The sequence below is a fragment of the Rhinopithecus bieti genome, unplaced genomic scaffold, assembly GCF_001698545.2.
Source record: "Rhinopithecus bieti isolate Rb0 unplaced genomic scaffold, ASM169854v2 scaffold_34452, whole genome shotgun sequence".
Lineage (NCBI taxonomy): Eukaryota > Metazoa > Chordata > Mammalia > Primates > Cercopithecidae > Rhinopithecus > Rhinopithecus bieti.
In genome coordinates, this window is record NW_016814605.1 from 14,475 (window position 1) to 30,281 (window position 15,807).

The 15,807-nt window shown below is 44.5% G+C and overlaps 1 long non-coding RNA gene and 1 gene segment (V, D, J or C); both read right to left on the reverse strand.

The window, feature by feature from the left end:
• Positions 1 to 1,153: 1,153 nt before the first annotated feature.
• On the reverse strand, positions 1,154 to 12,587 carry LOC108514923 (Ig heavy chain V-I region 5-like; the record flags this gene model as incomplete). The annotated part of the segment is given in 2 exon segments: positions 1,154 to 1,494; positions 12,508 to 12,587. Coding segments are annotated over 2 exon segments (396 nt in total), but the record flags the coding sequence as incomplete, so codon positions are not given.
• Positions 12,588 to 13,358: 771 nt separating this feature from the next.
• On the reverse strand, positions 13,359 to 13,638 carry LOC108514939 (uncharacterized). The gene is made up of 2 exons (XR_001881379.1): positions 13,545 to 13,638; positions 13,359 to 13,421 (listed from the first exon to the last, which is right to left on the reverse strand). It is a non-coding gene; the product is annotated as an uncharacterized LOC108514939 (long non-coding RNA).
• Between the last annotated feature and the right edge of the window lie 2,169 nt (positions 13,639 to 15,807).

The following is a 15,807-nucleotide window of genomic DNA, read 5'->3' on the forward strand; positions in this document are numbered from 1 at the left end:
AAGCAGTTTTCCACCCTTGGCGGGCCAGGTGTTCCTTGCCCTCATTCTGGTAAACCAACAACCTTCAGCATGGACATCATAGCCATCACGAGCATGTCGCAGTGCTGCAGAGATTTTGTTTACGGCCAGTTTGGGGGCCTGTTTATGGCTGGATTTGGGGGCCTCTTCCCAACATCAGTCCAATCTCAAACTCCTGGGATGATGCAATTCTCCGGACTTAGCCTCTCAAAGTGTTGGGGATTACGGGCATGAGCTACCACACACAGCCTTATACTGTGTTTCATACATTGTCCTGATTTTTCTGTTTCATGTATGACTTAATGAAGTTTTCTTGCTATGAACCCAGACTTGCTGGTAAGACTTGAAAGCACATTCAAGTGTATTCTGGGACAAGCTGTAACTGGCAAAGTTTTGAGCCTTGGGGAAAGAGCAACCTTACTGACCCATCAGCTGTCAATTCCCCTCACTACTATCACTTCTGGAAGCATATTTTCCAAAACCCCTTTTCTGTCTGTGGTTTCTTTAGAGTTGCTTAACAAGAGGCCCTCCCATGAGATTGGGAAGTCAGAGTGGTGAATTCATGTACACTGACACCTGAACTAAAGCACATGGAGTTATGTGTGGACTAGAGAATCACTTGGAGACGTGCCGCAGGCAGCTGAGAGCATCAACACCCCCACCCTGGTCTTCCCAGACAGGTCTGAGGATCATGACATGGTACTCAGCACATACCACCAGGGGCAGGTGCACTCTGACTTCTGCAGGAGCACCTGAGAATCCCTTGTCTCTAGTGGCTGCTTCATGAATAACACACCATATGCTTCGAAAAGACTGTGGTTTAGACTAATTTAATCAACTTGAAGAATTTCTCTTTGAAATACCGAGAATAGCTTGTCTTTTGCTGTATGAATTCCAATTATCCCATAACACAGACTCCTAAGGTGGACTTACATCTCTTCGTTATTCAATCAGGACAGGCATTGTCCCATCTTTTCTGCTGGGGATGAGGGCAAAATAGGCTTAGGGTTCAGAGGAGCCTCCCTGACCCCCTCTACAAAAGTCTCCCAATGACTTTCAAAATCTGATTGAATTTAACAAATGCTCTTAGCAGATGGAGGCACCAGGAAGAGCATCTGGGGTGGCTCAACCTCACACATCTGCTTCCTTGGGAGTTTATGTTATGACTTGTAACACTGTGGGGGGTACCATAACCATGCTGACAGTAATAAGTTGCAAAATCTTCAGGCTGCAGACTGCTGATGGTGAGAGTGAAATCTGTCCCAGATCCACTGCCACTGAACCTTGATGGGACCACACTTTGCAAAGTGGATGCAGCATAGATCAGGAGCTTAGGGGCTTTCCCTGGTTTCTGCTGGTACCAATTTAAATAGTCGCTAATGCTCTCACTCGCCTGGCAAGAGATGGTGACTCTGTCTCCTACAGATGCAGACAGGGAGGATGGAGACTGGGTCATCTGGATGTCACATCTGGCACCTGAGATTGGAAACATAAAAACAAATATTCTTAATATTAATCATGTTACCAGAGGACTTCCCTGAAGTTCCAGCTAGCACTGAGCACACTGACTGAGTCAATTCCCAGTGTTCTCCTCCCTTACCTGGGAGCCAGAGAAGCAGAAGCCCCAGGAGCTGAGTGGAGGCCCTCATGTCCATGCTGTGTCCTGACTGGAATTGACTCCTGCACAGGGTGTGACCAGCCTATTAAAAAGTCTTCAGGGCAGGAGGCTGTGCTCTGGGGCATGCAAATCAGCAGGGGATGGCACAGGCTGGGCACAGCTGCAGGGCTGGCAGATCTCGGTAACTCAGCACTGGGGCAATGTCCCCAGGGTCCCAGGTCATACAAGGGCAGCATGGATTTGTCAGAAGATAATGTATTTCTCTCTAGGGCCACTGTTGTGACAAGAGATATTTTGAGGGAAAAAAAATCAAACTTTAATACAAACCTAAGGACTACATGGAATAATATATTTTATACTTGTATTGGGAGTGTACAGGAGAGTATAACCATTTGTAGGGAACGTCTAATAAAGTCTCAGAGGGTGCATCTATCAGGTCTTCAAGTTACTTAAATGGATACAGAGAGTAACAATCCCTTTTGCTATATTAACAACACCTCCGTGATTGTCACACGGTTCCCATTGTTTCATGTGAGAGAAAGAGTCTTTATCAGAAGCATATTTAAAACACTCCAAAGTATTTGTAGTGACCTTAAACATTCTTTATTACCAGTATATTTTCAAGCAATTCCCTTCAGAGGCACAATAATGATGCTTTGACTCCTCAGTGCCTGTGCCACTCACAGATCTTCCATTATCCAGAGCTATAGGTCTCTTTAGTACCCAGGGTCTCACTGGGCAGCAGCTTCATCTTGGTTTGCGGCTCCCCTTATTCTACACATTTTTCTGCGGTTGGGTGTTTTTCCCATAGGTCATCAGTATGAAGGGTTGTCTAGTAATGCTAGATCTGTTTATTTCAGACAACATCTCTGTTTCTTCCTCCAACTGTTGAAGCCTGAATCAGGATAAACTTGAAACTCTGGGTCAATCTAGACCCCAACATCAACTGTCTCCAAAGAAAGAAGACCAAGGTAATGCATCTTGCCTAATGCCCTGAGCTGCCTTTCCCACCAGAGTGTTTGTGAGTGTTCAGGTACAGCTCTCAAAAAACTTGTTTCTCTGGAAAGCAGGGGAGGGGCAGGCTCTGGGGAAAAGCCAGGTCAATGAACACTTTCTCTTCTGTGAGGGTGGCAGCTACTCAGTGCACATCCCTGCCCTGCACCATCAATGCCACTTTTCTCTTTGACTCTTTAGCAGTGAGTGGGGACATCATCCTGACTCAGATGCCAGCCGCTTTGCTCCACATCCAGGAAAGAGAGTCTCCATCTCCTGCCAAGCCACCGCCCATGTACATGGAGAAATGCTTTGAATCTGTATAAAACTTGGAAACAGATTTGAAGCCCTATACCTCACATGTCTGCCTCTGCCCAGGCATTCCAGCCTGGTTGTGCAGCAAGGGAAGTGGAATCAACTACATCGACATGAGAAGACTAGAACCTGGGGAGTCCAGGGAGGATTACTCATGCATCACTAAGGGTGGCCAGACCGCAGTGGTATAGCTGGTACACAGATTTCCTACTGCTTTCCAGAGGCCTGAATTTCAAGGGAAGTTACTGGTAAACTGTTTGCTAAGATTTACGTTCAGAGAGAAGCAGTTCTGGATTGCGATACACAATTTTGTGTGTGTGTAGAGGGGTAATATAGCTGTCACTCTTGCTACCCTTTCCATTTTCCGTTCACTATATTTCTGCTGACCCCCCATGGCCATATCTTTTTCTCACTGCTCTATCTGAAGCTGGAGAAGGCAGCCCTGCCTGCACACATGGCCTATCATAGCATCTGGAATGAGCATCCTCTAGGAAAGCCCTCAATCAGTGAGGACAGGGGAGGTGTATACATACCCCAGCTCCCTCCCTTCTGAGGTGGAATAATACTGAGATATTTTCCCATGTTTCCACGTGGGCTTGAGTTCCATTCATGCTCAGAGGTAGCTTCTTGCTGAGGACACTTTTGTTATCACTACTCTCTTTCCTTTCTCACTGCTTTGTTTCCTCCCAGTATTTCCTGTGCATTGTAAATATGCTGCCGGCATGGGCATCATTGTCCCTGAAAGATCCAACCTAAGATAGTGTACAAACCCTTGTTTTTGGACAGTAGATTCTGAATATTTGCCAATTTTCTTTTGCATGCATAGGGATATTCAGAAAATTTAGGAAACACCTGAATTATCTGGGAAAGACAGCATCATCACAAGCATCTTTATAATAGGGACAAGTGGGAGTAACAGTCAGAGAGGAACGGAGACAATGGAGAGGGATGCTTCAGTGATGGAGAAAGGGGCCAGGCAGCCCAGAACATGGGGCTGTCTTTGAAGATGAAAAACTGAGAATCAGATTCTCTCCCCTGGAGCTTCCAGAAGGAATATAGCACTACTGGTACCTTGATTTTAAATCAGGGAGACTTCTCACTGCCAGAACTGTATGATAATAAATTTGTGTTGTGTGAAGCCAGTAAGATTCTGGTAACTTGTTACAGCAGGAGTAGGAAACTAACACAAGGAGCAGGGGTGTCTTTTACATCCTTAAGGGCATGGCCACCATCTGTTCTTCCAAATACTTTTATTTTGTCATTTTGTAGTGTCAATTTTAACAAGACACACAGAAAATTTCACTGTGAAGATGGCTAGCAGAATCCTTGTAATGTGTAGATGCTCTTGGATAAATCCTTTGATTGACTCTCGTACTCTCTGGATATGTGATTATTAACTCTTGTATGCTCTGGATATGAGAAAAGTAGGGGAATATTTGTCCATTTGTTTTCATATTAGGAGGAGAAATCAGATTTACAGGACACAATTTGAGGGGGAAGGACAGGGTCAGAGAGATGAGGATGGTAGACAAGATGCAAAGTGTTCAGGGCAATGCAAGGTATTGCCTTGCCCTGCCCTCAAATATTAAAGAAAGACATTTAATATTTGTAAAGACTTTGAGGAAGTTTTGCTTTGTAGACAAAACTGCATAAGGGCCTGAGTTTATAATTGGGGTAATCACGGCAAGGTGCAGAGGTAGCAGGGAGCTTGTGCTGAGAATTTCACACCACCCTTCTGGCTTTGTCTCTTCTCCGAATTTAAAGGCCATTCAATCCTCTGTGAAACAAACATGGCCACACAGAAGCAACATCTTTAAGGTTATGCAGACGAGGGTTCCAAGCTCAGTCCTGAAAATTGCTGACCATGTGTCTTTGGGCAAACCACCTCTGTTGAAGTGTTTCAACTCTGGGCTCTGATGAACAGTTTACTCATCTGAAATGTATCACAAGGGAGTCAAGGGCCATCCTGAGGTTTTCTCTAGTTGATGCACCAGGAAATGTACCTGTGTATATATATATATATATATATATGAAAAGACTACTTAGGACTCCTTGAATATCTTAGAATGAAGATTCTAGGTAAGATACTACTAGTAAGATATCATTTTTTAAATTATTATTATACTTTAAGTTCTGGGGTACAAGTGCCCAGCTTGCAAATTTGTTACATAGGTGTATATGTGCTGTGTGGGTTTGCTGTACCCACCAACTCATCATTTACATAAGGCATCTGTGGTCAATTTTAGAATAAGTGCAATGTGCTGCTGAGAAATAAGTATATTCTGTTGATTTGGGGTGGAGAGTTCTGTATATGTCTATTAGGTCCACTTGGTCCAGAGCTGAGTTCAAGTCCTGGTTTGGTGTATTTATTTACTTTTTTTTTTGAGGCAGAATCTTGCTCTCTTGCCCAGGCCTGAGTGCAGTGGTGGGGTCTCGGCTCACTGCAACCTCCACCTCCCGAGTTTAAGGGATTCTCCTGTCTCAGCCTCCTGAGTAGCTTGGACTACAGGCACAGGTCACCACTCCAGCTAATTTTTTGTATTTTTCAGTAGAGACGGGGTTTCATCATGTTAGCCAGGATGATCTCAATCTCCTGACCTCGTGATATGCCCACCTTGGCCTCCCAAAGTGCTGGAATTACAGGCGTGAGCCACCAAGCCCAGCCTCAGATGTCATTTTCAACTAAGAACTGTCATTATTTATTCTTCTAAGCAATCATGTGTAACATTAGAGAATTAAAGGTGGAGACTACAAATCATCAGAGTAACTTGAGGCTGGATTTATCCTAAGTCCCCTTTTTATTAAAATTCTTGTGCTGCTATAACAAATTACTACAACTTTGGTGGCTTAAAACAACAGAAATATATTCTCCTAGAGTTCTGGAGGCCACAAGTCCAGCACTAGTTTCAGGAGTCGAGAGCAGGCTGTCATCAGACCAAGCTTCTTCAGGGACTCCAGCGGGGAAGTCTACTTTTTGGCTTCTTCCAGCTTTTGTTAGCTTCAGCTTTCTTTGGCTTGAGTCCACATCAGTTCAATCTCTGCCACTGTCTTCAAATTGCCTTCTCTTCCACAGGCTTTGTTAAAGTGTCTGTCTATGTCTATCTTAGAAGGACAATCATGATGTCCTTATAAGATAGAGATAGACATTTAACAAAGACAGGCCCATTTAGGGCCCATCTGGTCAATACAGGATAATCTGCCCATTTCATAATCCTTAATTTATATGTTCAAAGGCCCTTTTCCTATATAAGGTATATGTATAGGCTGCATGGAATAGAACCTGATCATTGGAGCATCATACTCAGCAATAAACCATTAAAGAACATACTGTCAGTGTTGGTACTATACACACATCACCACCCTTCTCTCTCTCGCCTCCTTTCCCTGTCTCTCTTCCTTGTGATTATAAATCTCCTCACTGTCTTAAGTGTATCCAGTACTACCTATGTCCAGGTTAGAGCAGCACACATAGGAAGGTCTTGCTGTGGTTTTGCTTAGAGACCTGCTCCATCCCTCATTATCATTCAGAAGGAAGGACACAGCCAAAGACCGCCCTCAGCCATATGGGGAGAAGCTGTCTTTACAGGGGACAGTCACGGGCTATCATTCTCTGAACCTTTGCTTGTCTTCAGATGCCTGTGGGCCTCAGTCCTCAGTGGGGGTCTGTGTGGCCCCTGACTTGAGTAGGATCCAACAGGATCCTTATCAGAATATCTGATTCACAGAAGGCAGCAAGTGTAAGGTAGGAGATTGTCAGGACTTGTATTCTGAGCACCAGTCACACCAGTCATGACAACGTTGACCAGAAGAGAATCTGGACAAAACAGGATGCACTACAGAAACTGGCCCAAACCAGCTAGAACCAAGATGGTGACAAAAACGACCTCTAGTGGTTAGACAGTGTAAGCCGGTCTTCCTTCGGGGGCTCCCATCAGACAGAGTGGCCGCCATAGCTCGTTGGTGGCTGGTCATAGTATGAAACCCCTCCATGGTCTTTTCACAGCCCCCTCTGATAGTAATGATGTGGGATTTCTCTGTCCAACTTTCAAGGCTCAAGCAGCTTCTGGGACTCTGTTCACAATGGGAGGTCATGAAGATAGTTAGGCTGCTGATGGCCAGAGTGACATCTGTCCAGACTCACCCCCTTGACCCAGGCAGGCATCATGTCCAGGGGGCTGTGGGAGCGAGCAGGAGCTCAGTGTCAGCCCTTATTTCACAAGGAGCTAGGCTAGGACACTGTTATTACCCTGACTGGCCCTGCTGGTGAGAGTGACCCTGTCTCCTGGAACACAGCGAGGGCCTGGAGATGAGAGCACGCAATATCCCAACTGTCCTATAAGTGGGGAACAAATGTGAACATTCCTAAATATTAATTCTAATACTTCATTCTGTTTGATTAAATTCTGTTGAGAAATCAAAATGGGCTGAAAACTTCATCTTGAAGGAAACATTCATGTTTTATGCACAGAAACTGAAGTTGAAGCCTGAGTCCTCCCTCCTCACCAGAGAGCTGGAAACGCAGAAGGAAGAGGAGCAAAGCTGGGTCCCCATGTCCCTGAGGGCCTCCTGAGGCTGCTCCTGCTCACAGCGGGTGGGGAAGGTGGATGAGTCAGCTTGTGCTGCCACATCGAAAAAGCTGGACTGGATGGCATAAACCACAGCATTTAATTTTCAATTAAATTAAATGTCTGGTGCCTGGAATATCCCAGTTGGATGTTAAGCAGGGTTTGTTTTCTGGTAAAGACTTTCTTTCTGGTTTGCAGATGCCACCTTCTTTCTCACCATGCATTCACACAACCTTTCCATAGAGGGGAAGGCAGTTAGAGAGAAGAAAAAGGAGCGATCTCTGGATCTTATAAAATCACAAATCCTACTGGATCAGGGACTCCCCTCTTATGACCTCAATTACGTCTTTAGAGGTCCTAATTTCTACAGTCACATTAAAATTAGGGTTTCAATATGAATCTGAGGACACAATTCAGTCCATAGCAGGTGGGAAAAGGCCAAGGCCATTAATCCAGCCTCAGGGTACGGGGCCGGTTCCCCACAACTCAGCACACGGGTGGTTCCTCCCAGGTGCCCTGGTCACGGGAAAGATTTCACTCTAACTTTAGGACTCCCTGTTGATAATGGGACACTAGCATTTCTACTTTCCCAGGGTTCCTAACACTGTGGAGCTGTCTTCTGTTTATTGTGGAGCGTGTTTGCCATCTTCAGGCAGGTCTCTGACATAGCAACTTATAGGACATATGACTGTGATTGGGAAAATTAATTATTGATTAATCATAAGTAACAAATTAAACAATACATTGAATCAAAAAAACATTTCTTTCCCTGAATAGTTATTTCACAGGTAGGACATTTATCAGTAATTTGATTCACCCAATAAGCTGCTTTGCCTTGTTTATTTGTGCTTCCAAATCCTCCTGTCCATTTAGTTTCACTTTTCCCCATTTCCACATATGGCATAATCAGGAGCTGTGCTGCACGCTCTCCTGGCTCTGCTTTCCAGGGAACAGAAGTAGATATAGCAACTTGAATTTCCCCATTGTAATCTGAATCAATGTCTTCTATACGTACTTGCACTCCTTTTAAATTTAAACTAGACCTGCCTAGAAGGAATCCTATCGTCCCCATTGGCAAGGATGCACAGACTTCTGTTGGCACCTATTGCAGGGGTTCCCCAAGCAGAAGGCTCACAGCTTTTGTGCAGCATAAATCTACAGCAGCACTACTGGCTGTGGCAGGGGGCAGGCATTGTACAGGGGTGAGGGAGTGACCTGAGCCAGAAATGCCCTGGTTTGGAACAGGGCCCGAGACAGGCCCCTCATGGAGTTTCCCAAAATCGGGTTTCCGTCCTTATCAAATTTAGAGTGATACTGATTAGACCAGCGTTTTCCTTTTTTGCATTTGGGATATATTCCAGGCTCAGCAGTTTTCTTTTTTCCCTCAACTGGCGGCCTGACTCAGTGATTTTTTCTACATTCTTTTTAGTATGACCATGCTTCCCACAGGTAAAACAAGCTCCAGGAAATGGAGTATTTCCTTTACCCACTCTCACGCCTGCCATAGCTTGCGCCAACAAAGTAGCTTTACGCAGATTACCTCTGATACCATCACATGCCTTAATATAATCAACTAAATGTGCTTTCCTTCTAATAGGTCACAGAGCTGCTTGGCACTCAGGATTGGCATTGTCAAAAGCTAGTAACTGCAACACCATATCTTAAGCAGCCGAATCTGCAATCACCTTTTTAAGAGACTCCTGTAACTGAGCTATAAAATCTGTATAAGTTTCTTTCAGCCCCTGCATAACAGCACTAAAGGAAGGGTATTCTTTGGCAACTGAATGAATTTTTCCCAAGCTCTAATGCATACCCTTCTAAGCTGCTGTATGGCATCATCCTGCATGACCACTTGAGCATCTAAACCAGACCAGAAGCCAACCACTAAAGTTGGTCTGCAGTTACATTAATTTGAGGTTGGGCCTGGGCATTGTGAGCAGCCTGAATGGAAGCTTCATCTGCCCACCAACTTTCAAATTATAAGAAATGAGCAGGAGTTAGACAAGCTCAAGTAAGAGCGTCCCAGTGAGTTAGAATCATCTGACTGGAGACAGCAACATTCTTTAACAGTCCCATTACAAAAGGAGAACCTGGTCCATATTGATTAATAGCTTGTTTAAATTCTTTGAGTAATTTAAAAGTAAAAGGCTCAAATGTAGCTATAATATTTCCCTGTTGATCTGGGGTGTGTATCCTAACAGGGAACTGCCAAGCCTCTATGTCACCCTCTTGTCTAGCTTGCTGGATTCCTGCCTGAGTAGAACTGAGAGTGGTTGCTCGAGGCACTCCTTGAACAGTCACTGGGGCAACTAGTTTTCACCCAGTGTCCTCTGGAAAAGGAAGTTCTGGAGGGTCAGGCCAGTCTTTTTCTTCAAACTAATGAGGTGGTGCAGAAGAATAGGGACAAACCTCTCCCTCCTTTGCCACTTTAGCTTTAGCTGGCAAACAGCCCTTCTCTGTCACCTCTTCTGTTACTTCCTTATACTCTTCTTTTTCCTTATGATCAGTGTGAAAAAGTTCCAAGGTGAAAAGAAGCAGAGCAGACACTTGTCTCATTGTTGCACTGATGCTTCCGAGCTTTCCTTCTTACTCACCATGAGGACTGCTTAGGAGTACTCAGGTGTCCGCCAGTGTAGTTCCACATTCTCCAACCATCACTCTGGTGACCCTTCGACCCAGTTTCGAGCCCTACATGTGGGCACGACTTGCCGAGACCAGCTTGGTCATGGAAACTAACCCAGAGGCGCTAAAGAAATTAAAGACATACACACAGAAATACAGAGTGAGGAGTGGGAATCAAAGGGCTGGCAGCCTTCACAGCTGAGAGCCATGAACAGGTTTACCCACATATTTGTTGACAGCAAGTCAGCGATAAGCACTCTTTCTTTCTCTCTCTCTTTCTTTCTTTCTTTCTTTCTTTCTTTCTTTCTTTCTTTCTTTCTTTCTTTATTTTTTTTTTTCATGGAGTCTTGCTCTGTCGCCCAGGCTGGAGTGTGGAGTGTAGTGGCCAGATCTCAGCTCACTGCAATCTCCACCTCCCTGGTTTATGCCACTCTCCTGCCTCAGCCTCTCAAGTAGCTGGGACTACAGGTGCCCACCATGACACCTGGCTAATTTTTTTGTATTTTTTAGTAGAGACGGAGTTTCACGATCTCGATCTCCTGACCCGTGATCCGCCCGTCTCGGCCTCCCAAAGTGCTGGGATTACAGGCTTGAGCCATCATGCCTGGCCAAACATTGTTTCTATAGACTATACATTAACTAAAGGCATTCCTTATGGGAAACAAAGGGATGGGCTTTTGCTAGTTATCTGCAGCAGGAATAGAGCCTTAAGACACAGATGGCTCACCCTATTGTTTGTGGTTTAGGAATACCTTAAGTGGTTCTTCCCTGGGTGGGCCACGTGTTCCTTGCCCTCATTCCGGTAAACCAAAAACCTTCTGCATGGGCATCATAGCCATCATGAGCATGTCACAGTGCTGCAGAGATTTTGTTGATGGCCAGTTTTGGGGTTTGTTTATGACCAGATTTGGGGGTCTCTTCCCAACACCAGTCCAATCTCAAACTCCTAGGATGAAGCAATTCTCCTGCCTTAGCCTCTCAAAGTGCTCAAGATTACAGGCAAGAGTTACCACACACAGCGTTATAATATATTTCATACAATTTCCTGATTTTTCTGTTTCTTCTACAACTTAATGAAGTTTTCTTGCTATGAATCCAGACTTGCCGGTAAGAATCAAAAGCACATTCGGGTGTGTTCTGGGACAATCTGTAACAGGAAATATGTTGAGCCTTGTAGTAAGTGTACCTTACTGGCCAATCAGCTGTCAATTCCCCATCATTACTATCATTTCTGGAATCACATTTTCCAAAGCTCCTTTTCTCCCTATGGTTTCTTTAGAGTTGCTCAACGAGTTGCCCTCCTATGACACTGGGAAGTCAGAATGGTGGATTCAGGTACACTGACACCTGACGTAAAACACATGGAATTAGGTGTGGACTGGAGAATCACCTGGAGACATGCTGCAGGCAGCTGAGAGCATCAGCACCCCCACCCTGGGCTTCCCAGTCAGGTCTGAGGATCATCACACAGTACTCAGCACATACCACCAGGGACAGGTACACTCTAACTTCTGCAGGAGCACCTGAGAATCCCTTGTCTCTAGTACCTGCTTCATAAATGACATACCATAGGCTTCAAAAAGACTGTGGTTTAGACTCTAATTTAGTCAATGTGAACAAATTCTCCTTGGAAAACTAAGAGTATCTTCTCTTTTTCTATATGAATTCCAATTATCCCATAACATAGATTTCTCAGGTGAACTTATCTCTCTTCTTTATTCTGCCAAGTCAGGCATTGTAACATCTTTTCTGCTGGGGATGAGGGCAAAAAAGGCTTAGGGTTCAGAGGAGCCTCCCTAGCCCCCTCTACAAAAACTTCCCAATGACTTTCAAAACCTGACTGACTTTGAGAAATGCTCTCAGCACATGGAGGCACCAGGAGGAGCATCTGAGGCAGCCCAAGGCTCACACATCTGTTTCCTTGGGGGTTTATGTTATGACTTGTAGCACTGTGGGAGGGGTACTGTAATAATGTTGACAATAATAAGCTGCAAAATCTTCAGGCTGCAGGCTGCTGATGGTGAGAGTGAAATCCGTCCCAGATCCACTGCCACTGAACCGAGAGGGAATCCCACTTTGCAAACTGGATGCCTCATAGATCAGGAGCTTAGGAGATTCCCCCAGTTTCTGCTGATACCAGGCTAAATCATTGCTAATGCCCTGACTTGCCTGGCAAGTGATGGTGACTCTGTCTCCTACAGATGCAGACAGGGAGGATGGAGACTGGGTCATCTGGATATCACATCTGGCACCTGAGATTGGAAACATAAAAACAAATATTCTTAATATTAATCATGTTATCAGAGGACTTCCCTGAAGTTCCAGACAGTACTGAGCACACCGACTTGGTAAATTCCTGCTGTTTTCCTTCCTTACCTGGGAGCCAGAGCAGCAGGAGCCCCAGGAGCTGAGCGGGGACCCTCATGTCCATGCTGTGTCCTGACTGAGATTGACTCCTGCACAGGGTATGACCAGCCTATAAAAAGTCTTAAGTGCTGGGGGCTGTGCTCTGGGACATGCAAATCAGCAGGGGATGGGGCAGGCTGGGCACAGCTGCAGGGCTGGCTCATCTCAGTAAGTCAACACAGGGGCAGTGTCTCCAGGGTCCCAACAGATCAGGCAGTGCAGACTTACCTAGAGAGAATACATTTCTCTCATGGCCATATGCTTACAGAACATATTTTGGAGTGAGTTTTCAAAATTGTAAATGAACCTAAGACTAGATTAAATAAAGTATTTCATCCTTGTATTAGGAGTGTATAGGAAAGCATCATTTTTGGCAGAAAATTCATAATAAAGTTGTAGAATATGGGGATGTCAGAACTTTCAGTTACTTTCAAAGAAATTTGATGAGTGTAAAAGTATTTAGTGCTATACTAACAATGCCTCTGTCAGTGTGAAATTGCTTCTTTTTTGAAGTGAAAACAAAAAAGTCTTTTTCAGAAGTGTGTTTAATAAATTCAATAGAATTTACTAATAAACTTAAGCCATTGTTCTTAGCAGTATAAGAAAAAGCAATTTGCTGTAGATGCACAAAGGTGATACCTGTGCCATGCATAGATGTGCCATTCTCCAGAGCTATGGGTCTCTTTAATGCCCAGGCGCTAATCCCACTTTGCAAACTGGATGCCTCATAGATCAGGAGCTTAGGAGATTCCCCAGTTTCTGCTGATACCAGGCTAAATCATTGCTAATGCCCTGACTTGCCTGGCAAGTGATGGTGACTCTGTCTCCTACAGATGCAGACAGGGAGGATGGAGACTGGGTCATCTGGATATCACATCTGGCACCTGAGATTGGAAACATAAAACAAATATTCTTAATATTAATCATGTTATCAGAGGACTTCCCTGAAGTTCCAGACAGTACTGAGCACACCGACTTGGTAAATTCCTGCTGTTTTCCTTCCTTACCTGGGAGCCAGAGCAGCAGGAGCCCCAGGAGCTGAGCGGGGACCCTCATGTCCATGCTGTGTCCTGACTGAGATTGACTCCTGCACAGGGTATGACCAGCCTATAAAAGTCTTAAATGCTGGGGCTGTGCTCTGGGACATGCAAATCAGCAGGGGATGGGGCAGGCTGGGCACAGCTGCAGGGCTGGCTCATCTCAGTAAGTCAACACAGGGGCAGTGTCTCCAGGGTCCCAACAGATCAGGCAGTGCAGACTTACCTAGAGAGAATACATTTCTCTCATGGCCATATGCTTACAGAACATATTTTGGAGTGAGTTTTCAAAATTGTAAATGAACCTAAGACTAGATTAAATAAAGTATTTCATCCTTGTATTAGGAGTGTATAGGAAAGCATCATTTTGGCAGAAAATTCATAATAAAGTTGTAGAATATGGGGATGTCAGAACTTTCAGTTACTTTCAAAGAAATTTGATGAGTGTAAAAGTATTTAGTGCTATACTAACAATGCCTCTGTCAGTGTGAAATTGCTTCTTTTTTGAAGTGAAAACAAAAAAGTCTTTTCAGAAGTGTGTTTAATAAATTCAATAGAATTTACTAATAAACTTAAGCCATTGTTCTTAGCAGTATAAGAAAAGCAATTTGCTGTAGATGCACAAAGGTGATACCTGTGCCATGCATAGATGTGCCATTCTCCAGAGCTATGGGTCTCTTTAATGCCCAGGCGCTAAAGGGCTGCATATTATTCCTGGCATGAGGATACCCATATTCCATCCCCTTTCCTGCCTTTGGTATAATTTCTTATGTTTCTCCAGCATGGAGCCTGACTAGTGATGCCAGGTCTGATTATCTCAATTAAAATCTCTCTTTCACTCGCTGATATAGGAGCCTGGATTAGGATCAACTTGAAGCCCTCTATCAACTTCTATCAACCTAGGCTCAAATGATCAATTGTTTCAAAGCAGGATGAGAAAAGCTACAGCTCCTGGGTAATGCTCTGAGCTGTGCTCCCCACCAGCCTTTTCCTGGGGTCTCAGGTGCATCTGCCCTAGAGCTTGGGTTCCTGGAGGGTAGGTGAGGGGGAGGCCTTGGGGAAAGTCCAGGTCAGTGAACCCTCTCTCCTTAGTGAGGGCGGCTGCTGCTCAGTGCAAATGAGGCAGAACTCATGGTCTGGAATTAGCATCCCCTAGGATGGCTGTCAATCAGTGATGACAAAGTAGGTGTACACATACCCCAGCTCCCTCACATCTCAGAGGGAATAACAGAGGCATTTTTTCCTGTGTTTCTATGTGGGCTTGAGCTCTCGTCATCCTCAGAGGTGGCTCCCTCTGAGGCACTTTTAACTTTCCCCCCTCCCCTTCCTTGCCCTCTTGCTTGTTTCCTGCACTTTGTAAATATACTGCTTGCATGGGAATCTTTGTCATCCTTCTCACTGCGGGATTCAACCAAAGGTACTGGAAAAAATCCTCATTCTTGGAGTGCATCCAAGAGTCTCAGGTTTTTTTCTAGGTCTATTGCCTCATCAATCTGCCTTGTGATATTTTTATTCTACCTTAGGGCAAGACCATCGTGGGGATAATGAGACTTGTTTGTGAAATGAATAATACACCCCCTAAAGACATCATTGTCCTAATATCTGGAATCTATGATTATTACTTATGAATATGCCAAAAGTAACTTGACAGACAAGGTTAAGTATTTTGAGGTCAGGAGAGTATCCTGAATTATCTGCATGAGACCAGCATAATCACAAGGGTCCTTATAATAGGAAGGGAGAAGGGTCACATCCAGAGAGGAACTGGGACAATAGAGAGGGGTGCTAGAGTGATGAAGAAAGGGTCCATGGAGCCACGAATGTGGGAACATCTGAAAGATGGAAAGCTGAGTATTGGATTTTCTCTCTTGATGCCTCCAGAGTGAATACAGTCCTATTACTCCTTGATTTTACTTCGTTGAGACTTTTAACCTCCAGAAATGTAAGATAATACACTTGTGTTGTGTGGAGCCAGTAAGGTTGTGGTATTTTGTTGCAGCAGCAACAGGAAACCAATGCAAGGGGAAGGGGGTGTGTTTTACTTCCCTGAGTGTATTATTGTCCTCTGTTCTCCCAAATAGTTCTATGTTGTTGTGTTTTGCTGCCAATTTTGACAAAAGACAGAGAACAATTTTCTATGACGAGAGCTAGCACCAGAATTATTCTTATGTAGAAAGTCTCTTGAGTAACTCTCTGGGTTAGGTCTTGTACAATCTTGGTATCTAAGAGCCTG